The sequence below is a fragment of the Lycium barbarum genome, chromosome 6 (assembly GCF_019175385.1).
Source record: "Lycium barbarum isolate Lr01 chromosome 6, ASM1917538v2, whole genome shotgun sequence".
Taxonomy (NCBI): domain Eukaryota; kingdom Viridiplantae; phylum Streptophyta; class Magnoliopsida; order Solanales; family Solanaceae; genus Lycium; species Lycium barbarum.
In genome coordinates this window covers 98641549-98666261 of record NC_083342.1, presented here as the reverse complement: position 1 = coordinate 98666261, position 24713 = coordinate 98641549, and the positions used below count along the sequence as shown (strand labels likewise).

General features: G+C 38.3%; 1 protein-coding gene across 1 annotated transcript; it reads left to right on the top strand.

Moving 5' to 3' along the window:
• Nucleotides 1–1271: 1271 nt before the first annotated feature.
• Nucleotides 1272–6103, top strand: LOC132644981 (stem-specific protein TSJT1). Its single transcript, XM_060361688.1, has 5 exons — nucleotides 1272–1575; nucleotides 3940–4180; nucleotides 4280–4400; nucleotides 4600–4709; nucleotides 5872–6103. The coding sequence occupies exons 1-5, from the start codon at nucleotides 1373–1375 to the stop codon at nucleotides 5905–5907; spliced, it is 711 nt and encodes a 236-aa protein (XP_060217671.1). The 5' UTR covers nucleotides 1272–1372; the 3' UTR covers nucleotides 5908–6103.
• The last annotated feature ends 18610 nt before the right edge of the window (nucleotides 6104–24713 follow it).

The following is a 24713-nucleotide window of genomic DNA, read 5'->3' as shown; positions in this document are numbered from 1 at the left end:
TGTAAAAATTTCTATATTCTTTTGGGCTGACAGATTTGATCTTGACCGATTCACTTATGATATTAGTGTTTGCTCTATTATACAATAAAGATCACATTTTATTCACTTCGTTCAAATAATAGTTGTACATGTACAGAATTCTTCTATTTCTCAGTGTGGTCTCTACTCTCAATCATCATCTCTATTTCATTTGTCAATTTTCCTATTCTTTTTAAGGGTATGAATTTCTCTATCAATTTTATTACCTTATCCTTACTCATGAGGTTCCAACATTTATTCTTATTTTTTTCCATAAGATAAGTTTATTAGTGATGCCAGGGGCGGATTTACGGGTGTGGCAGGGTATTCGGGTGAACACTCTCAGCAAAAAATTACGCTTTATATGTAAGGTAGATTTTTTATATTTATGTACATATATAAGTTTTGAATGACCTAAACCAATTTAAAAGATTTGCTCAAACGTCCAGGGTGTTCAAAATTCTCTCCAATAAATCTTATTGTGTTGGCTTTCTTGACACAATAAGATTTAAGTGTGATTTAGACAAGACCCCTATGATGATAGCAATAATACAAGTTGGAATTGTTTCTCTCCGGAAATCAAGGCCACAAAACTAGGGAGATGGAGATCTTAAGGCAAGGAGATAGATTCGGTAAAAAGCATAAATTATCGATCCATATATTCTTGTAAGTAGTAACTTTGTTCCTTGATCCATGTTTAAGACTAGACATCTTTAACTTTCCACAAATATAGGAGCTTTTATCTACATCTTATAGTAGGGTCTCACAAAAATATGTTACATGAGATCTAATTTGAATTGAAAAACAATTAAAATCTGATACTCCTCTATTCGTGTGAGTTTGTGACGTTAACTTGACGTTGGTTATCAAGAGTTAAATTGACAAAAATAAATATTTGCAGTAGTTATTGCTGAAGAAATAGTTATTAAGCGATACCAATCTCCAGTCTGGACGTGGCACTGTGGCAGAATCTGCTGACCATAGCAACTATAATGGACGCGAATCCATCATATCTTATCCTTCTCTCCTTCGCTTTCATCTCCATTACTTAACACGTCAGCATATACTTCCATAATAAGCTCCTTTAGGGACCCACAAAAGGATTATTCCCTGAAGGAATCATCGCCTCTTTTCCGGGTCCCACTCCACGTACTATCCCATCTTCCATTTACTCAAATACCCTCGAAATCTCCCTAAATGACAAAAATATCCTCAGTATCTTGTTTATAAATTCCATCCCCCTCTCTTCATTATCCTCTCGTGTCTAATCTCCTAACATCTAGTCTAGAGAGAAATAGAGTAATTGTGTTATTTTATCTTTTCTTTTGTGGTCAGTTTTAGAATTATTAGAAAAATGTTGGGTGTATTTAGCAGTTCGATTGTTTCACCGCCTGATGAGCTTGTGGCTGCCGGAAGCAGGACTCCGTCACCTAAGACCACGTCGGATGCTTTGGTGAAACGATTTATTCAAACCAATTCCTCGGCGATTTCTATGCAGATCGGCGATTATGTTCAACACGCGTATACTCACGACAACGAGTCCCCTGTACTCCCCAGGTACAGCAACTAAGAACAAAAATAAATGATGTGAGCTTAATTTTAGCTGTGCTTTTCTTTTTAAGCAAATTCACTAGGCGAGGTGCGGCTAATTTTTTATTTGTACTAATAAATGCGAAACTCAACGAAAAAAGTATAAACAAGAAAGGTATATAAAAAAATCTAAGCTAATTTCCAAATTGGAAAGTTCAAAGGAAGGTGCTGAATAGGAAACGGTGAGGTGGAATTTCAGCTCTGAAACGTTGATTAGCTTGTGGAAATGTGATCAACGGTTTAGATTACACGATTTGATAGATGTGACATCATGGATTAGGATTATCATGCATGATGCATGGATTGCCTAATTTCTTATGATCGTAAATTCATCCGCTAAACGAAGTTATATTGTTTTGTTTTTCGTTTTGATTAGTCGAATTTTTTTCCTTTTATATATATTAGTTTTAATGATAAAATCATATGCTGCTATTGGTTTAATAGATTCTTCTTAGAATTTGTGGATTATCACTTATTCAACCTTCCACATGTTTGCATTTCTATTTTCACTTTTTTTCTAGGATATATCATGTTGATCCGAATTGTTTTAGCTAATTTAAGTCATGTCCTTTAATCTGTATGAGTAATATTAAAATAAAAATGATAAAGCTAATATCTCAATCCACTGACTATTTTAATTAATTTTGTAATAATCACTTTTCCAGAAAATCGAATACAGTATATTATATTATATTTTTAATAATCCTAACAACTTTTTATTTAGTACAAGCGACTGTCGTCAATTTTAAGTAACCGGAAGCCGGAAAACTTGTTGGTTTCTTTTAGATAAATCCAACAGATGATGAAATAGATGAGAGAAGCAAACCGAACGGTTATTAGTGCACAATCATGTGATCTGACGGTCCAAGATGATGTTAGCATTTAAAAAAAAAAAAAATCGCCCGGTGTCTGAATGTCCATATTAGAGTCCGATTATATTTGAATTTGCAATGAGCAGGACTCTTTTTTTGGGGAAGCGCTCTCTATAAAAAAAAAATCATATTCAAAGGTCAAAACTTGAAACTTCTAATTAAGGTGGAGCAATCTCATCCACTGCATTACGTCTTTTGACGGTGATAATAGTATTACTTCCTGGGGTCCTAAATTTATCAATATTCGAGGGGTGACAGTATCCTTAAAAAAGTTAATTAATTGCATAATTATAGAGTCATTGATAATATTAATTTTACTTTCTAAACTTTTTGTAAAAATAGAAATAGTCAATATTGAATTTGAAAAAAAGCGAAAAGTAACTTTAAAAAAAAATTATTAATACATCTTTGGGCTTTGAAAAAATCATTTAGTTTGATTAAAAATTGTTAGAAATTCATTTATTTTAAACTGCAGGGTGTATTAATTATTATTATTATTATTATTTAGCTTATTAAAAAATGATTCTGTTATTATTATTATTATTATTATTAATTAATAATAATAATTAAAACCTTGTAGGTTGTTCTCCAACTTCCTTAGGAGCCCATCCAGTCTAGGTTTTGGATCCATAGATGTAGGCATATAGCACAAATGTCACTAGTCAAGTCGATGGAAGAAGAAAGCTTGTCAAAGTTTGGTACTACTAATATTCAAGGAATAAAAATCACTATATAAATGGATTTAAGTCCTACCCAAACCAAATTGGTCGGCGGTTGGATAGGAAAATCTTTTGAGGAAGATAGTTAATCAGTAGTTGGGAAATTATCATGATGTTTGCCCTTTTTGTTTTTTTATTACTTTTTCCTGGTTTGATAAGAATTCTGCTTACATAAAAAGGAACTGGATTGTTGGCGATAAGTTAGGAATGGACTAATAGGAGAAGTTGCAAGATTTTTGAAGAAGTAAATTGTAGAACACTTATTGGTGGAATTCATCCTATGTAAGTGAATTCGAAAATTGAGGGAGGGGATAAATCTAGGTAGTTGGAGACTTTAAAATCTATTTACTACAATTAATGCTTTCGTACTTTATACGGTGGTCCCTTTGGTGATTAAGCAAGCTTCCTAAGTTGTCAATTGAAAGGAAAGCCTTTTACTTGGATTTAATGTTTTAATCAGCCGAGTATGAATGGTTTGCTTATTCCTATCACTTGAAAGAAGCATATGAACTAAACAACAAGTTTGTAACGGTCGTTTTAGTTATTCCTTGATAAGGATCATATTGAGTTACAACTGTCAAATTGTTTTGCTAAGAATAATTCTGTAGCTTAGATTTTGTGTCAGCTTTGTGGAATGAATCTGTCGTGGCATTTCCGTACTATTTTCTGTTGTCTTAACAGTTTTTTGAAGAAAGATGTAAATTCATCGACTAGTAGATTAACTTCTAGTGAAATGGCAGGTCATTTGCTGTTAAGGATGACATATTTTGCTTGTTTAAGGGATCACTTGACAACTTAGGGAGTCTGAGGCAACAATATGGCCTTGCCAAGTCTGCAAATGAGGTGATGCTGGTGATTGAAGCATACAAGGCACTCCGTGACAGGGCACCTTACCCTGCAAACCATGTTGTTGGTCACCTTGAAGGCAATTTTGCTTTCATTGTTTTTGACAAGTCCACTTCCACCATGTTTGTAGCTACTGTAAGCAACTTTTACCTACCCAAGTTCCTTGTAGTAGGTGTGGTTGAATTTTGATCCTTAGTTTCCTTACCTATAATATATCTGGATTCTTGTAAGCAGGATCAAGTTGGTAAGGTACCCCTCTACTGGGGAATCACTGCTGATGGGTATGTGGCCTTTGCCGATGATGCTGATTTGCTTAAAGGTGCTTGTGGCAAGTCACTTGCTTCTTTTCCTCAAGGTAGGTTTGACAGATTATTCTCCTTTAGGTGATCTGATTTATCTAGTGGGATAATTATTGAAGTAGTTATGCTTTTTGGACTTAGCATAAGCAAATAAATAATTCAGAAAGTGACATTCACGGAGGCTAAACACTTTAACATATCCTTTATCTTTTATAATATTATCTTAAACTCAACATCTTTTGTTTGATTTTTCAGGGTGTTTCTACTCTACAGCAGTTGGAGAACTAAGAAGCTATGAGAACCCCAAAAACAAAATCACTGCCGTTCCTGCTACTGAGGAAGAAATATGGGGTGCTAAGTTTATGGTAAGTGATATTTTATTAGCTTAATGACATATTACCCTAATCATTCTGAAACACTGGTCCAAGTAGCATCATCTGTGGTGGTCCCTTGGTCTTATACTGAATATAGAATCTAGATACTTGAAGATTCTTCCTACAAATTTTCAGTCTCCCTCATTCCACGCAATCTGATACAAATTTTCTACATGATCAACAAGTTAGCATCATGCCAACATTGAAATCACTACAATCCATGGTGGATGTCGCATTCTGTCATAAATTAAGTATTTATCAAGAAAATATATTAATATAAAGTAGTGAATTATTTCACAGCATGCTAGGGATAACGCATCTGATATTGAATGGACTTACTCAGCAACGATCATCACTGATTCAAAACAAGTGTCAGTATCATGCTGACGAATCCCCCCCCCCCCCCCCCCCACACACACACACATATATATATATATGTATATATAACCTACATACTGGGCAATTGGAGTAGCTTAGTTGTCAAATAAACACAAATCATATACTAGGAAGCTGGACCCTTGTGACACAAACTTGAAAGAGAAACTTTTACAATATCTTCACTAACAAATATCAAGAGCAAGTAGATTCAGATTGAGACATTTAACATTATAGCAATTGTACTGGCCCCACCTTGTAAAAATCTACCTATCCGTGAATAAAGCTGTTCAAATCAACAACCTTATCAAAACTTGATGTGATGACTACAGAGACTTTGAAACACAATAAAAGCGGATGAGGACAAGAAGACATTTATTCATGATGATGGAACTAAGAAAGCCCACTTGCCTCTTTCTGTATTATATATGCTCTAATATGTAGTGGCTTTTACGTTAATGCCACTCAACTTAGTGGCAGGATATTTACTAGTAAACAGAGAACCACATCAAAGATGGATGTAGTGTGGTGGCAGTTAGCGTATCTCGTTCCCAGACCTCGACTTTAACTATGTATATAACATCAAATTTCTTTTAGAAAATATATATAATGTATGTATTTACATTAAATCCGCATACAATGTAGCAAACTAATAATGGATAGCAGTAGTATTTTGTCGTCCCACTTAGAAGTTGAATTGTTGAAAATCATTTCTGAACCACATGTTCTTATCATATTCACTGGTGCTGATTTAAAAGAGCCTGTGATGATATTTCAGGTGGAAGGTTCGGCTGTTCTTGCAGCCACAAAATAGAAGATTTGGCTTTTATATATCTTTGAGCTCTGGTAGAAAAAGAAGGCAGTGGCAGAGAATGCAGGTCAGGGCATTAGTGGGAGCCATGTAATGTAAATAAAGTGAAAGTATGATGTTTGGTTTCTTTTAGATATTTTAACTACTTCAATCAATGTACAGCTTTCTTTCAGTTCAAGAATGTTGGTAATGTTCCCTCCGTTCCGTTTCAATTTATATGAATTTATTTGACTGAGCACGACATTTAAGAAAGAGGGAAGACTTTTGAAACTTGTGGTTCAAAATAAGCCTTGAAAATTTGTGTGGCTGTAAATCATTCATAAAGTGAATTTGTTTTCAAATTAGGAAAGATGTCATTTATTTTGGCACGGATTAAAAAAGAAATAAGTTCAAATAAATTGAAACAGAGGGAGTAGTTTGGAAGTGGACAATCAATAGATCTTATCCAGCCTTGTCCAAGTCTTTTCTCTTTTTTTTTACCTTGGTTCTTCAAGACCTTGTCGTCAGCGCCTCTGCATAAAAATATGAAATACGCGCATCTTTATATGAAATTTTTGTTTGTGTCTTTTCTAATCTCATTAGCAACTTAGCTTACCCCTTCCATTTAGGCTGCTAGAACTGTTTACCCCGAATTACGAGTAACAATTAAATTTGTAAGTCGTGAATAGAATATGTGGATGAACATAATCTTTTGGTAATATTGTTTCCTAGTGTGTGCGTGTTATATATATATATATATATATATATATATAATGTGAGCTATAGTAGATTTTGTGAGATAATAACGATCATGAACTGATAAGCACGAGCTAATCAACGTATAGAATTGGCTCAAGGTACAGGAACTTCTCAGATCCGGACCAAAATACTTGAGGAGATCTTTATAATAATTGTTGATTACAATGTTGTGGAATGGTAAAAGCTGACTTGAAAAAAGAAAGGGTTGTCCTCTATTTATAGGTAATTCTAAATGGGAGTACAATGCTAAAAAACCTTTCTAAAAAATCCTAAAATGGATAAGGCTCAACCGTACGGTCTGACACTCGAACCGTTGTCAGCGCAAATGGCGGAACGGTTTGGCGACACGTGGCAGCTCTATAACTGATTGTCCGGACCAAAAATCGGATATGCTTATTTAGGGTCGAATCTTCCTTGTCCGGAAAAACACCCTCAATGTTGAGGCAAGGTCGATCGTGCCCGTGCCCATTCGAATCTATCTCTTACTCCGTTCATATCGGACACAACTTGGTCGGGTTTTCATCCTATACAGATTGTCCCCACACTTCCGGACCAGAGTTTCACCGAAGTGACGGGAAGTGGAAAAGACTCTCCCAATGACTTCCTTAATAAGTTTGTTCTTATCTTCAAAAATAAGCGGGAACTATAACGTCCCCTCACGTCATGTCCTTCTGACTTCGGCCACGTGTCTCATTCCGAATGGCCAACTTCGGTAACCGCCTCAGGTCACGTCGCTTCAAATCATGTCTCATTAATATTTCGGACACGTGTCCCTTTTCGATTGGCTGGCTTCGATAACTGCCACGGTGATCCGTCTATATAAGAGAGTTACAGTCGCTTTTTTACTTTTCACTTTCATCTTTTCTTATCTTCGTTTCTTCGTTTGATCTGCTCCGTTATCTCAAATATCCTTATCCTCAATCACCAAACCTTCAAATCTTCATCAATTTTAAATCAAACCTTCATATCTTCAAACTGAATCTTCAAACCTTCAAGTTTAAATCTTCATCTCTGCCTTCAAATTTTCATCCAAAACCTTCAAATCTTCATATTTACCCTTTATAAATTCATATATGATAAAAATGTCAATGAACACCGACTCTGCTTCCCAGAATGTACCCTCAGTTTCTTCTCCGAGTACCGAACCTGCTTTCAAATCCGGAGGTAAAGTACTTCCTCAACCGACGGCCATAGACATAATACCGTCGAAGTTCAATTATAACCACGAATTCTCAATTGAAAAGGCAGTGCAAACATCGGATAGGGGTTTCGACGTGAGACGGTACCCTTCATCAATTAAGGAGGATCGCCTCCCTCGGGTTCGGGCCGAGTGTGGATAGGACAAACGTCTGGTACAGATGTTTGCCCCCGATGATAACGACGAATCCATCACCGATTATAAGGAAGGGTTTCTATACCTTTATACGTACCCGTTCACTCTCAAGCTCGACCACCCGATTGATCCGGTTATTTTCGAAATGTGCCGGACATACAATGTGTGTCTTGCCCAAATTGGGTTGATTATCTAGAGGATCGTGGCCTGCCTTCGTCTATTGGCGAATAACGTCAATAAGGAGTTCACGTTGGCACATTTTATTCGGTTATATTTCCCCATGATCTTTCGCGGAGGTGTGATAAAGGTTTTCAAACGAGGCCGAAACCCGATCCTTTCCTGTCTCAATGAGGACAGAGACCGAGGGTGGCTTGAACACTTCGTTCGGGTGAGGACCGGAGACATCATTCCGGCTGAGTACATGCCTTTTCCTGAGAAATAGAATGATACACGTGAGTTCCTCAAATGTGTTTCTTTCATGTGTATTCGAGCTTATTTTTCTTCTTCTTTTTTTAATTTGACTTTTTTCAATATTGCAGTCGAAGCATGGATCCCTACTGCCGTTCGTAATTTCCCCGAATAGGTCAAGGCAATCATCGGCCAACATTTACATGAAGAACAGACATGGGCGGATTTATCTCGTGACTGGTGGGTTGCGTAGAACCACGGTCCTTTTCTTCACTTTGATGCTTATCACATCTTTTCGTTTCGCCTTTTCTTTAACTTGTCGGTGCCTAGGTTTGGGCAAAGGTTCTGTGGAACCACGACCTTCTCCAACGGATGAGCTTGCGACACAAAGCTTGGATTTCTATACGACATGATCGTCCCGGCTTATTGCTGCAGCCGAAAAGAGACAAAGAAAACCCTCGACCAAGGGTCAGAAGAAAAAGAAGAGGTCGAGGAGTGATGTTTGAACCCTGAGGGATGAACCTGAGCCCGACATTATATTTCAAAGAGTTGCGGCGGGACCCTCCGTAGCTACCATTGCTGAGGAAGAAACTACCATCCCAACCCCGACTACAGGTGAGGAGGACGAGATTCCTTTTCCTCTGATAATCGAGTATCTCCAAGCTCCAATTCCACTGAGGTCTCTTGAATTTATAGACATTTTAGGTGATGCTTCACCCGAAGCGGCACATTTGGTGAAGAGGCCTAGAAGGTCCGGCCTTACCTTGGAGACCGAGACTGTCTAAAGGGTTGAAACGGCCCCAGAGGTTGAGGTTATTGCAGCTACCGACCGGTCACCTAGCGTTCACCCAACCATTGCGGTTGAGGCTCCTACAACTGCTGACACAGCTGGAGCTGCTCTGGCTTCTCCTCCTGCTCCTTTTTCGAGACCGGATAACCTAGATGATATGCTTGTCGATACCCCTCCTGCTACGGGGGAAGCCTCGAGATTTGGTCACCTCCATATTCCACGAGCCACGAGGGTTGCTAGCCGGTCCACTGAAACAGGTGCGAGGTCAAAAATTGTTGATATTTTCCCAGCCCCGAGTGTAGAAGTGAAGAGGACTAGGTCGGCCGTAGTCACTGTTCCCGAGGACTGCAGCTTTTTATCATGTCCTGTGGGGATTGAAAGCTATCTAAGACCTCTTGTTTCAGATTCAAACAAGGAGAAGATGGAGGGACTCCCATGGCAATGTCTTATAAACAAAGGCATGCATGCTAGTAACCGGGTAAGTGTTCTTACGCGTTTTTGTAGCACCAATGTGTGATCCTCCGTTTTCGTCAATTGATTTTTATAACTTCGTTTGTTTCACTTTTTACAGAGTGTTGTGCTCGTAAATGAAGGCTTCATCCAAGCCCAACACGAAATAGATTATTTGAAGGCCCGGCTGGACGCTCAGGGTCGGGAGACCGAAAAGTTTAAGCTTCTCTTGCAGGAAAAAAAAGGACCAACTGAACCGAGTAGTCGCTCCTCCAAACCTTTAATCCGAGCTTATGGCAGCCGAAGCTGATAACCTCCGTTTAAAGGCCGAACTCAATGATGCGGTTGAAAAGAATAGACTCCTAGATGAGGATAACATAAACCTTGGCCGAGAGAATGCTAGCTTTGCCACCAAACTCGGTGAGTTTGAGGCTACTATTGCCCAACTACGATGTGAGCTTAACTCGATCAAGGTTGATGCCGAGAAAGCCGTAGAAAGGTCCAGCCAGCTTGAAACCGAGAGAGCTATCGAGAAGGAGAAGTTGAGGATAATTGAAGAAAAGGCCGAGACTCGTGCCCGGATCAGTGATGAGCTTAAAAGTGAGCTCGAGGAAGCTATTGTGGCCAATGATCGTCTTCAGACCGAGCTTTCATCTGTCAACCAGGTTTGAAACACTCTAGGTGACATGAAATCCGAGTTGGAGGAGAAGCTGAAGAAAGCTCAGGCCGATTTGGAAGAAACTTACAAAGATATGGAGGCTGTCGAGGCTCGTACTGCACTTTTAGTCTAGCATGAGCGTTGGAAGTTCCGGAGGGTTACCCTCAAGCAGGTAGAAAGGGGTTTGGGATACATTCGGGCTCGGATACTTGATGCAAAGGCGATTGAGGATAAAGCTAAGAAAGCCCTCAATGCTAGCTCCGATGATGACTTCGAAGAGACCATTTCTGAGAATTCGGGCTCTACTTATACCGAGTAAATTGGGGCCTATACGAGCCTTTACTTTATTTTTTATTATATAACAACTTTGTTTTTTGATCATGTAAAAAATTCTAAGTGTAAAGCCTCGGTTTATATATGAAATGCATATTTCCTTTTTTGGCCATTGTTTTCTTCGATCTTTGATTCGAGTACATCCCTCGATACTTGTCTTAAAAGTTTGTTTCGTAAAGAATAATCGAGGTTCGGAACTAAGGATTTTATCTGAATTGATCCTATCTTAACTCATCGGTTACAAGCCTTACTTTGTTCTGTTTGTTTTTTGACCGGAGATTTATCGAATGATTCGCCCGCAGTGCTTATTTATGCTTTGTGAATTCAAACGACTCCGAATCACCTCGGACATTTTAAGTCGAGGTCTTTAATTATTTGACCTTCTTCCGACCGTTTGTTTGTAGTGGATTAGGTTCGGGTACCTGAACCTTTGCCGTTTTGTCAATCTTATGACGACAGTCACCATTCGAGGGTGTTAGGAGAGTTGGGCTCGGTTTACTGTGACCTTGTTGCCTTTGTCGAATTTTTGACGATAGTCCCCGGTAGGGGGTTATTAATAAGAAAACATATCCAAGACATACTTTTCAACAATTGTTGACACCCAATTTTGTCCCGCCTCTCTGCCAAAATACCTATTTTTAAGCTTCTAATATTTTTTGAAAAAAATAAAAATATATATATTATGTTTGCTATAATTATTAGCCTCTTATCAATACCGACATTTTATTATTCTATTATAATAATAATTATTATTATTATTATTATTATTGTTATTATTATTTATTAATATTATTATAATTCACAATTCTTATCATTTCGGCATTTTTACCAGCTTACGCATTTATCTTTGCATAATTAAATAATAGTATTTATTTAGTGCGGATTTTCAAAGAAAAATAACATATATTATTACACGGCTATTATAACACCATATGATTTTATTACCCGAGTCTAATAATCACACATTTTGGTATTAAGCAATATTTTGTCACCCTCGGTATATCATTAATTAAATTAGGTCTTCTATTTAAATTTAGAAGACAAACTATTTCTTGCACTCGATCCGTATTTTGACTTACCGGACCCCAAATCAAAGTCCGATTAACTCCTAATATTTTTTGGACTAGACCATATTTTTTACTCAATTTTTAGACCAGTCCATGTTTAAATTTATTAGCCCATTCTTTTAATACCCGGTCTAAAAATCAACCCAGTCCACAAATGGACCGGGTCCGATCCGTTTTCACCCAAAATAAGGGAAACCCTTTTAGGGTTCCCCTCATTTTCCATTTTTTCCGCCGCTGCCCTTTCTTCTTCGTCTCTTCTCTTCCCCCTTCCTCCTCACCTCCGCGTCTCCGCCTCCATCGCCACCACCTCTACACCACCATCTCCTCACTTCTCATCGCCACCCACCATTTCTCCCTCCATCGCACACGCCCCTCACATTCTTCTTCTACCTCTGACGCCTTGTCCCCCCACGCCTCTAATTTCCACCTTCCCACGTTACCTCCACTCCGCCTCATCTCCACTCACCCCTGACACCATCACGCCCCACTGCCATCTCTGACACCCCCACTTCGTCACGTTACCTCCACCATACCTCTGACTTCACCGTCGCCCCCACGTTACCTCCACTCCGCTTCATCTCCACCACGCCTTGTCCCCCCACGCGTCTGTCACCCCACGCTTCTGCGTCTCCACCATGTCGTGTTCCCCTACTTCGTCACGCCACCCGCTCCTCTCTTCATCTCACTGTCGCCTCCACCTTCTGTTGATTGCGCATGCTCTTCCTTCTCTCTTCCTTCAAACAAAGCAAAAAATAAAACCTATAAAGAGAGAGGAGTTGAATCATTGAAAGGACAGGTTGGGAAAACCCCCAAAAATTGCCTTGCAAAACCAGAGGTGAACCCGAAATCCCCTTTCAAAAAAATGAGTTCTTGAATCCCCATAAATCCCCTACAAAAATAGGGATTTCGAATCGCAAAAAAAAATGCTCTGAAAATCAAAGTTCTGAAACGAGTTTTGAAACCCCGAAAAAGCTCTAAAATATGAGTCTTTTAGTCGCCTATAATTCCCCAAAATACGAGTTCTATTAGCAATTTCAATTTTGTTTTATTATCAAATCAAAATATCAAACCAATTTTATTCTCGTTTACTTTGGTGCTGCTGTGAGTCCGAGCATCGCAAGCTCGGGTTCGGCGGTGTTCGAGGTAGATATCGAAACCCTCGCCTCACTTCGCTGCGCCCGAAGAAGGTAACCTTTTCTCTTGAAACCATTTTGCTCATAGTCTGGTCTACATATGTGTGTGCTCTGTTTGGCGTTTTAGAGGAACTCGTCTTAATTTGTCTTGTGTACTGATTTTATTTTTCCGTTTGTTATGTGTTTGTTAATACTTGTGATCGATAATTAAAACTAAGGATTAGTTCAGAGTTGTTATGTAGTTTCTGTATCATAAGTCTGTTTCTGTTTAGTTTAATGTAATACCATTTGCTTATAGGTTAGCTCAGCTGCTATTGCATTATTACTTTAACATAGCCCAATTTTCAGTTTGGCGTTAGCTTTGTCTGATTACTCCTGAAGTATATTATTGGATTTTATGTGAGTTTGGATGCTGTTTATTATCTTATTTGACTGGTGTTCATGGCAATTCATTCTTGATCATGTATCCTCGCTCCATAAATTTAATTCAATTTAAGACGTCGAATGTTTTCCGATTAGTGTTTAATTTATCTTACACTTCTAGTACGCCTGTTATAGTTTGGGTTCATTTATGCTTCATCCTATTTCCTGGAACTTGTTTTGGTTTCATGTTTGGACAATTGGATGAATGATTTAAGTATGAGATCGATTGGAGATTGCTGATTTCTTATAATTTCAATTTGGTTTAGGCAGTTTGTTACTTTGACTAACTGTACAATAGTTTAAATCAAGCATTGGTCTGTGTCTTATTGCCACCATAGTGATCCAAACCTGGCCCAGTTGTTAGCAGGTAAAGGAATTCCAATGTGATTTAGTCCATGGTTCATTGATAGATTACAAGTTGGTTAAAATATGTAAAGAATTTCTATCCAATATAGGCCTGTTAGACTATCACTGGATTTACTTGTTGTCTAGGCATAAGTCAATCTGAGCTGTAGGCTCGTTAATTTAATCACCATGAGTCATGTGCAAAGCTTTCAAATCTGCCTAAGTGTCAATGTGTTTAGTAGTATGCTCTTGGGTTTTCCTCTGTTGGATTTGAACCTATTCTTCATCATTGCATATAGCAGTCATTCTTTGAATGTCGCATGAGCATGCTAAATGCATATTTCTCCTTCTTGATGTCCTGGATAAATTTAAAACTTTGGTATCTGGCAGTCTATTATTTGTGTGAGAAATGCTATTTTCCATTTTTTGCTTGATGGTAGAATAAAGAAGTAGAACTGATGGAGTAAAAACTGGCTGGCAACGCGTAATTTGTTCTTGTATTATTAGCGCTTAGCATGATATATGAATTTGTGATTTGTGTAAAGTTAAAAGAGGCCATTTGTGATTTCAGTTGAATGGGATCATAAGTTACTGGCAATAGTGATAGTTTGTTATAATCATCAGTGTTTAGCTTCGAAATAGAAAAAGGAGAACTAGAAAATATGCCTGAATATTATAAGCATCCTTCCTGAGTTCAACAGGTGTTTTACACGTCGCAAATATGCCATGTTTAGGCTTGATATATGTTATACGTTGCCAATATACTTAATCTATAGTCCGAGCATCTCCACATGGATAAATATGTATTAGCAGATCCTGTGTGCATGTCTATAGTATCATTTGATGCTGTTTAAATTCTGTGCGTTGTTGCAAGTGTATTTCTGTGGGTTATGCATATTTTCGTAATTACTGGTATACCTCTATTTAAAACAGCTATGAATGTGTATACATGAAGTACACTTAAATATACATAGTATATACACAATTTGCTGATTTGTTTTGAGTTTGCATTTTTACGTTTAACCTTATCCATTGATAATATACTAATCCTCTTCCTTTCATTTTATGCATGACCATCGCATACGAGTCCGAGGGACTCGTCTTCCTCCGCATTCGGTGTTGGGCTAAAACCCGACATAATCTCCCTCGCATCAGCTCTGTCCGCAGCAAATAAAAATTCTGGGCTAAAAGCTCAACAGCAGCAGCAGCTGGCCCATTTGATTTATTACCTTTTCATTTTATTTTGTGCTCATTGATTTGTATTAGGAAACTAACTTTTAGTTTTAGATAAATCTGGATCAATTAGTAGGTTTGGTTAGAGAATGGGTAGTTAGTTTAAGGGAAAGAACTAAAAAATATTTTGTGAACATCTTTTAAGATTATCTAAATTATGCACGCGTTTAGCCGAATGCAGTTAATAATACATAATTTTATTTATACTTCTAAAAAATGCAAAGTCAATTAATATTTCATCGTTTAGTTTGTTCCAAGCATTTATTAAAACACTCCACAACCTGCGTATTCTTCTATTTTTATTTCATGCAAAATCTTGTTTTTTAATAGCATTATTATTTAAAGTCTTTTGCAACATTTCCAAATTTTATTTGTTTTGAACGGCGTTTGAATTTTCCTCTTTTATGCAAATTATCATATTTTCCTACAAATTTCATTCTAAATAACATTTTATTTAAAGCATTAGTAATATTTACGAATTTTATAGCATATGAAATCTCCTTTGATACAAATTATTCACATTGTTCTATAAGTTTATTAGCATGCTTATTTAAAGCCTCAACAATGTTTATAAATTTTTATTTCAAATAGCATTTTGAAATCTCCTCTTATGCAAATTACTAGTCTTATTTTTAATATCCTTATTATTTGAAATCCTTTACATGTTTTATTATGAATAGCATTTACAATATTTTCATTTAAAATCTAAGCGACATTCATAAGTCCTATTCTAAAAAATGGCATGTAAAGTTTTCTTTTATATTATATTTTCTGTAAACCTTATTTTCACTAATATTTTCCTTCTAAAACTTTAGCAACATTTGTGAACCATTTTAAAATTTAAGCATTATATTTACTCTAAATTAATTAACCTAAGTTTGGTCGGATAACCGTAAGTTAACGGATTCTAAAGGATGCCTAACCCCTTCCCTTTAGGATAATATAGAGCCCTTACCTAGAATCACACTGGTTAAGCAGACTATTAACGGAGGTTTAGTTTTAACTTTACCTTAGTTAACAATTAGGTGTCCTAATTCACCGTAAATTAATTAGGTGGCGACTCCTCAAATAAAATAAATAGGAATCACCAATACGTCATACTCCTTAATCTATCCGGTTAAAATGGGGTGTGACAGCTTAGCGACTCTGCTGGGGATCTTTAGGCTCTAACCATAACAACTTAGGTTAATAAATAATTTGTGAGATATTTTGTTTGTTTTATTTTATTTTGCCTGTATTGTAGTTTTATATGATTTCAAGTATTATTGTTCCATTCCTTATATGCATTTTTTTGTTCTATGTAATATGTATATTACTGCTTTCCTTAAATTGGCATTCCGTTCACATTTCCTCCACTTCTGGAAAATTCACACATATTCACACACTTAAAGCGGCTTCGCAGTTTGCGCCCGTGCACTACTAAATTACCCCTTTAGTTGGATTTGTCTTGTGGATTTAGTCGATCGGCGGTGCAGTCGACGGCCACGGACTTTCCACTTCCAAGTTGTCCGCTTGGGGGAGCCTTGTGTCATAGGAAAACCATTCTTAGTCTACCTAGGTAGAGCGAAAACCAAAACCTTGTAAGGACATGCATCATTTTAAACCTAGGAAGCTTAATACCCTTGGTGTATTAAGTTCATTAGTCAACCTTACCAAATGTCCAAATGAGTCTATGACTCTAAGTGACACTACTCACTATCTATGTGCATTATTTGAAGGACAAATATGTGGAATATGTGGACCTAATACTCTATAGATAAATATTTCAAGGAAACTGACATTTTGTTGCAGGTTGCCGTGGAGCATTAATTAATGCCGGAGGTTGAAGACAACCAAAGGAAATTAGTGAAGTTGAAGTATTAGATATCTTAGGTTGATTTTGAGATGTATTATTGGCATGTAATAATTTTTATTCTTGCAAAGTACTTTTAGGAGGAGTTGTGGAATAATACATAAAAGACATGTTTGTCCTTCAAATATTCGTTAGGCCTACCTCTGGCATAAAGAGGTCCCTTGCATTATAAAACGCGATGTATTATGTGCAATAATGTGTTTATATGCAATAATATGTCCTTACCGTATACTGACTCATTTTCTTTTTTTCTTTTTCTTGTTTTATCTTTTTCTTTTTAAAATTTATTTTCAAAAGAAGGTTGACTTGCGCTAAAGGGGAACTGGCGGAGCATCCATATTTCACACGGTCTAGAGCCAAGAAATCAGACTCTGACTCATCACTAATCGCCTGGTTAACTAAAAAGACTCGTTCTAAAATGGAGCAAAGTTCGATCAATGCAACCACTTCATCTGAGCCATCTCTTAGTTTACCGATCACGAGTGATCCCACATCCTTCAAAGAATCAGAAACACATTTGGAGACCATTGCTCGTCTGGAGCGACGAGTTGCCGAACTAAGTCATATGGTACTTCACAACCGGTCATTTTCTCAAACACCGCCACATATGACTCCGTCCCAGGGAGTTCGTCAGACTTTGCCTGTGCCACCTCCATTCCCAAATTTGGACGAATTTAACCAAGCAAATTATTTCACCACTTCTCAGCCAGTTCGTTCCGAACACCTCACTCAAAATGCTCCCTTTTTATTTACAACCACCTCTTCAAAAGCTCAATTCATACCGCCAGCACATGACACACATCAAGTTCCGCCGGTGTATACTTATACCACAGCTCCACCCATGACACAGATTCAAGGACAATGTCGCACAGATGTTGATCATTATGTCGAAGTTGAAAATGAGGCACGGTCAGTTAATGATGAAATGATAAATAGAAAGCTCAAAAGTTTGGAAGATGCCATGAGAAGTTTGCGTGGACTTGGTAGTAACCAAAGCGTGAGATATGAAGAATTATGTGCATTTCCTGAGGTAGAATTGCCACCAGGTTACAAGATTCCAAAATTTGAGAAGTTTGATGGGTCGGGGAACCCTTTCTTCCATTTGAAGGTCTATTGTGAAAAGTTGATTGGTGTGGGGAAGAATGAAGGGATAAGAGTCAAACTATTCAATCAGAGTTTGAGTGGAAAAGCCTTGGAGTGGTATTCTAAGCAAGATACAACCAAATGGCGTACTTGGGATGATTTGGCAAATGCTTTTGTGGATCACTACAAGTTTCATGTTGAGATCGCTCCTGACAGAATCTCAATTACAAAGTTGAAGAAGAAGTTCACCGAATCATTTCGAGAATATGCTATACGGTGGAGGGAAGAAGCATCTAGGGTACACCCACCCATGGAGGAGACAGAAATGGTTACTTTCTTCATTCAAGCACTAGAACCGGAATACTATGAACGTTTGGTGACAATGAGTGGAAAAACTTTTGCAGAAGTGATCAAAGCTGGGGACATGATCGAAGATGGCATTAAGACAGGGAGAATAACAAGTCTAGCAGCTTTGCAGTCTACCAGTAGGGCTATACAAACTGGTACTCTCGGAAATGGAAAGAAAAAAGAGAAAGAAGCAGCATCGGTGATGGCCTTGGGAAACACATCATACCGCCATCAACGACCACCGCGATACCAGCCTAACGCTCACCACTTACAATATTTCCAATATTCTCCACATCCCTACGACCAAGCTTTGTCATCTTACCAACCTCAATCACCACAAATATCCTACCCTGTTTACAACACACAACCAGCATATCGAGCTCCACGACCACCAACATATCCAGCTCCACCATCACAAACTCATCATCCAAACAATGCATCCGCACCTCGCCCAAATAAACCGTTCCGCAATTTCACACCATTGGGAGAACCACTGAGCGTTGTTTTCGAAAGACTGCAAGCTTCAGGTTTAGTATATCCCGTGGAAGGTAGAATTCCAGATCCATTACCCAGAAGCTTTGATCCCACTAAAACATGTGCATATCATTCGGGGGTAAAAGGCCATTCCACTGATCGTTGTTACGCATTGAAGCATAAGGTTGAGGATCTTATTGAAGCGAAACAGATCACGGTCAAACCACCAACACCAAATGTGGTTAACAATCCACTCCCGACCCATGATGGGGCCACGATAAATATGATTGGAATAGATGAAAATGTTGACGACCCAGCCGAATTTATAGTGCCTGTGGATCGTGTGGAGGATCATGATTTTGTAGCCGTTGCTTCTCCGGCTGTAGTGATAAGGGGTTGTGTGCCTGTCGAGATATTAGGAGCTTCATCAATACCTGTGGAAGTAGTTCGAGCACCAAATCAGTTGCCAGTGCTCGATACAAAAGCCGTACCATGGAATTATCAACAAACTGTGATGGAATGTCGAGGAAAGGACACGATCACTGACAAGGTTAAGACGTCAGGAATGACAAGATCTGGGAGGTGCTATTCTCCAGAAGAACTAGTTAGATTGGGGCAACTTAAGGAAACCAACGTACCTCCCAAAAGGGTCGTGACTGAATTCGAAGCAGAAGATTTTCTGAGGAAAATTAAAGCTAGTGAGTACTCAGTTGTGGATCAGTTGAAAAAGACCAATGCTCAAATTCCTATTCTCTCTTTGCTTTTGAGTTCAGATATGCACAGGAATGCATTGTTGAAGATCTTGAATGAAGCGTATGTTCCAAGCAAAACAACTAGTGAGGCGTTAGCTGGGATGATTGAGCGCGTGCTTGACAGTCATCGAATCAGCTTCGATAATGAAGAATTGCCGCCGGAAGGATGCATGCATAACAAAGCACTCCATATAACTGTCAAGTGTCGTAACATGTTTGTGGCTAAGGTATTAGTTGATGGGGGTTCTGGACTCAACATCTGTCCATTAACAAGTCTGAAGAAGATCGGATATAATGTTAGCGAGCTCAAGACCAGTGATATGAATATTCGAGCATTTGATGGGGCTCAAAGGCGCCCTATTGGGGAAATAGAGTTGAAAGTGTTGATTGGCCCTGTTGAATTCATTATGGATTTTCAAGTACTTGATATTTCCACGACATACAACATGTTGTTAGGTAGACCGTGGATCCATTTGGCTGGGGCCGTACCATCTACTTTGCACCAAACTGTCAAATTCGAGTGGGATCAGCAACAGATATGTATACACGGAGAAGGAGACACGTCTTTCTATCTAGAGCAATCCACCCCATTCGTCGAGGCAGAAGGAGGGTTCGACGGAGCAGCTTACCACGCTTGGGAGGTTGTGAATGTCACTAAGGAGAGTGAAGTATGTCAAACTCAAGAGTTCAAAAGATCATGTGCCGCAATTATGGTTGCAAAAGAAATGGTGAGAAATGGGTACCAACCTGGATTTGGGCTAGGGAAAACACTAAATGGGCGGGTTGAGCCAGTCGTTCTCCCTACGCAACAATTTACATTCGGTTTGGGATATGAGCCAACTGAGGAAGAAGTGAAGAAAGCACGAAAGAATAAAAGGAAGGAGATTGCATTGCCAAAACCTATTCCTACCATTGATCAAACTTTCTCAAAACCTTCAGATCTGATTGTTGAAGTTGCCTATGATGATATCGTGGAGGGAGTCAAGAACCTGTTCGTGGAAGATGAAAATGATCATGCTGCGATAATCAAAGACTTTGCTGAAATATTGACTTTATAGGCTGCTGAGCCAGGACCTGAGTTGCAAAATTGAACTTCTATCTTAGCCCCGGTTCGTCGGGAGTTTCAGTATTTTCAGTTTAAATTTCCTTTTGTAGTAGGCCGGAGGTATCAACTAGAACATTTAGTTCCTTTTGTCATGTTGCCTCTATGTTTTGTTACGGCCTTTTTAAATTAAGATTCTGTCATTTTGTTTCAACGAACTACGTTTGGCCTGACTTCCTGTTGGATACGTAGGCAGCCCACATCGGGTTCGGCCACTTTTTCAAATCATTTCAGTATCTTTGTTGTATGGGTGGAACTACGTATGGCCTGATTTCCTTTTGGATACGTAGGCAACCCACATAGGGTTCGGCCCCTTTATTAAAAAAACAAAACAAACTCAAAAATCTTTATGTTCATCACGAACTACGTCTGGCCTGATTCCTTTGGGATACGTAGGCAACCCGAGGCGGGTTCGGCCCTTCTATCTTAAAATTTTTATCTTCATTTTGTCCAAACATTTTGGTTCCTATAAAATACATAAGGATTTTTATACAAGACTTGGTCTTCCCACCGCTTAAATTCATGTGTCTTAGTGTCTTGAAACTGGGACAAATTTTTGAAATCGGTCAAATCACTTTCAAAAAATTTTCATTACAATTTTCTCACTTTTCGATCGTTTAGAACCAAGCGTTTCCAGGACTTGAAACTGGGACAAATTTCGAAGTCGGTCAAATCACTTTCGAAAACTTTCATTATAAGTTCTTATTTTTCAATTGTCCAGAATCAAGCATCTCTAAGACTGAAACTGGGACAAATTTTTAGAAGTAGCATAAAAGTGGTCTTAAACAAAAGTCCATCCATATTTCTAAAATGTGAGTAAATTCAAAAATCGAGTCTTCTTAATCATGTTACATATTAGAGCCACTAAGTATTTCCTTTCAAAGTCATCTAAATCTCATTACTGTTATTTTCAAAATACATTTTTTTATATAACTGAAACTCCCCGGCAAAGCAAGATATGTGGTGAGACATCGAAGAACGCGGACGCGACCGAGACAAAAGTCAATTCAAGGGCCAAGTTCCCCGACATGCACAAGTCAACCAATTTTCTTTTAAACTCACAATTTTTCTTTGTTGAGACAGGTCCAATTAACATGAACACGGTGCATGTATTAAATTATGGGCGTGATCAAAAGTTAACTTTCTTCAAAATGCAAATACTCTTCAGCGTGGATGCAAAGGTAGCTTATGCCGAACGGTGGGCGTCGTTCCACTCATCACGAAATTTCAATTGCAACAGTGGACACAAGTTCATCTTCTCAACCAAGGGCTGTAAGTATAATTCTTTTAGACCCAGCTATTGATTCTTATCACTAACAATTGTTTTAGCTCGTGACATTCATCGATGGATCGAATACATATAATCATGGACACTGACCTTGATCACCTGTTATTGGTTAGAATTCCTCAATTTCGTCATCACTTCATACATGTTCAAATCATTATCAAATTCTTTTAGAATGAAGTATGTTAATAAGATAACAAGATCGAAATATTGCATCGTATATCAAATTGTGGGGTTAATTATAGATTTAACCCCCGTCACAATGGGACATCGAGTAAGATGTGGATATCTTTTTACAATATTATCTCTAAAGTGGACGTGGATTTACATTTATATTGTGGATACGAGTATGGGAGTGGGAGTAGAATTATATTACAAAAATATACATATAATTGTAGAAAGTGGATACAGATTTATGTTTCGAAAGTAAAAGTGAATTTATTTTTTGCGCCGTATAATGCAGACGTGAAAGTAGATGTAAATTTACTGTTGTACCGTATAATACGGACGTCAAAGTCGACGTGGATTTATATTTTGTACCGTGAAATGCGGACATAGATTTATATTTTGAACTGTGAAAGTGGACTTGGATTTATTTTTCTGCACCCTGAAAGTGGATGTGGATTTACATTTTTGCACCATGGGAAGTGGACATGATATAGGCACCCACCTTAAAATGCGGGTATTTCAAAATTCAAATTAGGCACCCACCTTAGAATGCGGGTATGTCAATTTTCAATTTAGGCACCCACCTTAAAATGCGGGTATTTCAAAATTCAAATTAGGCACCCACCTTAGAATGCGGGTATGTCAATTTTCAATTTAGGCACCCACCTTAAAATGCGGGTATTTCAATGTTCAATTTAGGCACCCACCTTAGAATGCGGGTATGTCAATTTCAATCCAGGCACCCACCTTAGAATGCGGGTATTTCAATGTTCAATTCAGGCACCCACCTTAGAATGCGGGTATTTCAATGTTCAAATTAGGCACCCACCTTAGAATGCGGGTATGTCAATTTTCAATTTAGGCACCCACCTTAAAATGCGGGTATTTCAATGTTCAATTTAGGCACCCACCTTAGAATGCGGGTATGTCAATTTCAATCCAGGCACCCACCTTAGAATGCGGGTATTTCAATGTTCAATTCAGGCACCCACCTTAGAATGCGGGTATTTCAATGTTCAAATTAGGCACCCACCTTAGAATGCGGGTATGTCAATTTTCAATTTAGGCGCCCACCTTAGAATGCGGGTATTTCAATGTTCAGTTCAGGCACCCACCTCCGAATGCGGGTATCTTATATTTCAAGTTCAGGCACCCACCTCCGAATGCGGGTATCTTATATTTCAGTTCAGGCGCCACCTCCGAATGCGGGTATCTTATATTTCAAGTTCAGGCACCCACCTCCGAATGCGGGTATCTTATATTTCAAGTTCAGGCACCCACCTCCGAATGCGGGAATTTTATATTTCAGTTCAGGCGCCCACCTCCGAATGCGGATATCTTATATTTCAGTTCAGGCACCCACCTCCGAATGCGGGAATCTTATATTTCAGTTCCGGCATCCACCTCCGAATGTGGATTCAACTTTCGAAGCAGGGGTTGCAAGTGTAACTTCTCCAACCCTGCCTTATTTACATATATTTCTTTATTGCTAACATTTGTTTTTAGCTGATGGCTTTTGGCAATATCAAAGTTGGCATCACACATCAAATCGTGGAACTATTTCTTCGGCAGCGAACTGGGGCAATTTGTCAGGAAGGATAGTCAAACTTCCCGACACGGGTCAAAGATCTACCTCGAACACTCGTCTCTAATTGCAAGTATTCTCTTGCGTTCCAGCAATTCAATTTTCAGAATTCTAAAGTTTCTATCACAATACCCAGTGTTATCATAATTCAGCACTGGGACAATATTTTGCAAGTTTTGCGCCAATTGGGGTTCAAATGTCGTAATTGTCCCAGAACTACACTCGACCTGATTCTCGTATAGCCCGAGATATGTAGGCAACTCAGAGACCGGAGTTCGGTCATAATCCTCTCAGATTTCCTTTAGCCGGGACAAAATAGGCTATTGAGTCAACGTCTTTGCCCGACAACTCTTTTCATCATTACCGGGCAAAGAGGGACAAGTTGTTGACACCCAATTTTGTCCCGCCTCTCTGCCAAAATACCTATTTTTAAGCTTCTAATATTTTTTGAAAAAAATAAAAATATATATATTATGTTTGCTATAATTATTAGCCTCTTATCAATACCGACATTTTATTATTCTATTATAATAATAATAATAATTATTATTATTATTATTGTTATTATTATTTATTAATATTATTATAATTCACAATTCTTATCATTTCGGCATTTTTACCAGCTTACGCATTTATCTTTGCATAATTAAATAATAGTATTTATTTAGTGCGGATTTTCAAAGAAAAATAACATATATTATTACACGGCTATTATAACACCATATGATTTTATTACCCGAGTCTAATAATCACACATTTTGGTATTAAGCAATATTTTGTCACCCTCGGTATATCATTAATTAAATTAGGTCTTCTATTTAAATTTAGAAGACAAACTATTTCTTGCACTCGATCCGTATTTTGACTTACCGGACCCCAAATCAAAGTCCGATTAACTCCTAATATTTTTTGGACTAGACCATATTTTTTACTCAATTTTTAGACCAGTCCATGTTTAAATTTATTAGCCCATTCTTTTAATACCCGGTCTAAAAATCAACCCAGTCCACAAATGGACCGGGTCCGATCCGTTTTCACCCAAAATAAGGGAAACCCTTTTAGGGTTCCCCTCATTTTCCATTTTTTCCGCCGCTGCCCTTTCTTCTTCGTCTCTTCTCTTCCCCCTTCCTCCTCACCTCCGCGTCTCCGCCTCCATCGCCACCACCTCTACACCACCATCTCCTCACTTCTCATCGCCACCCACCATTTCTCCCTCCATCGCACACGCCCCTCACATTCTTCTTCTACC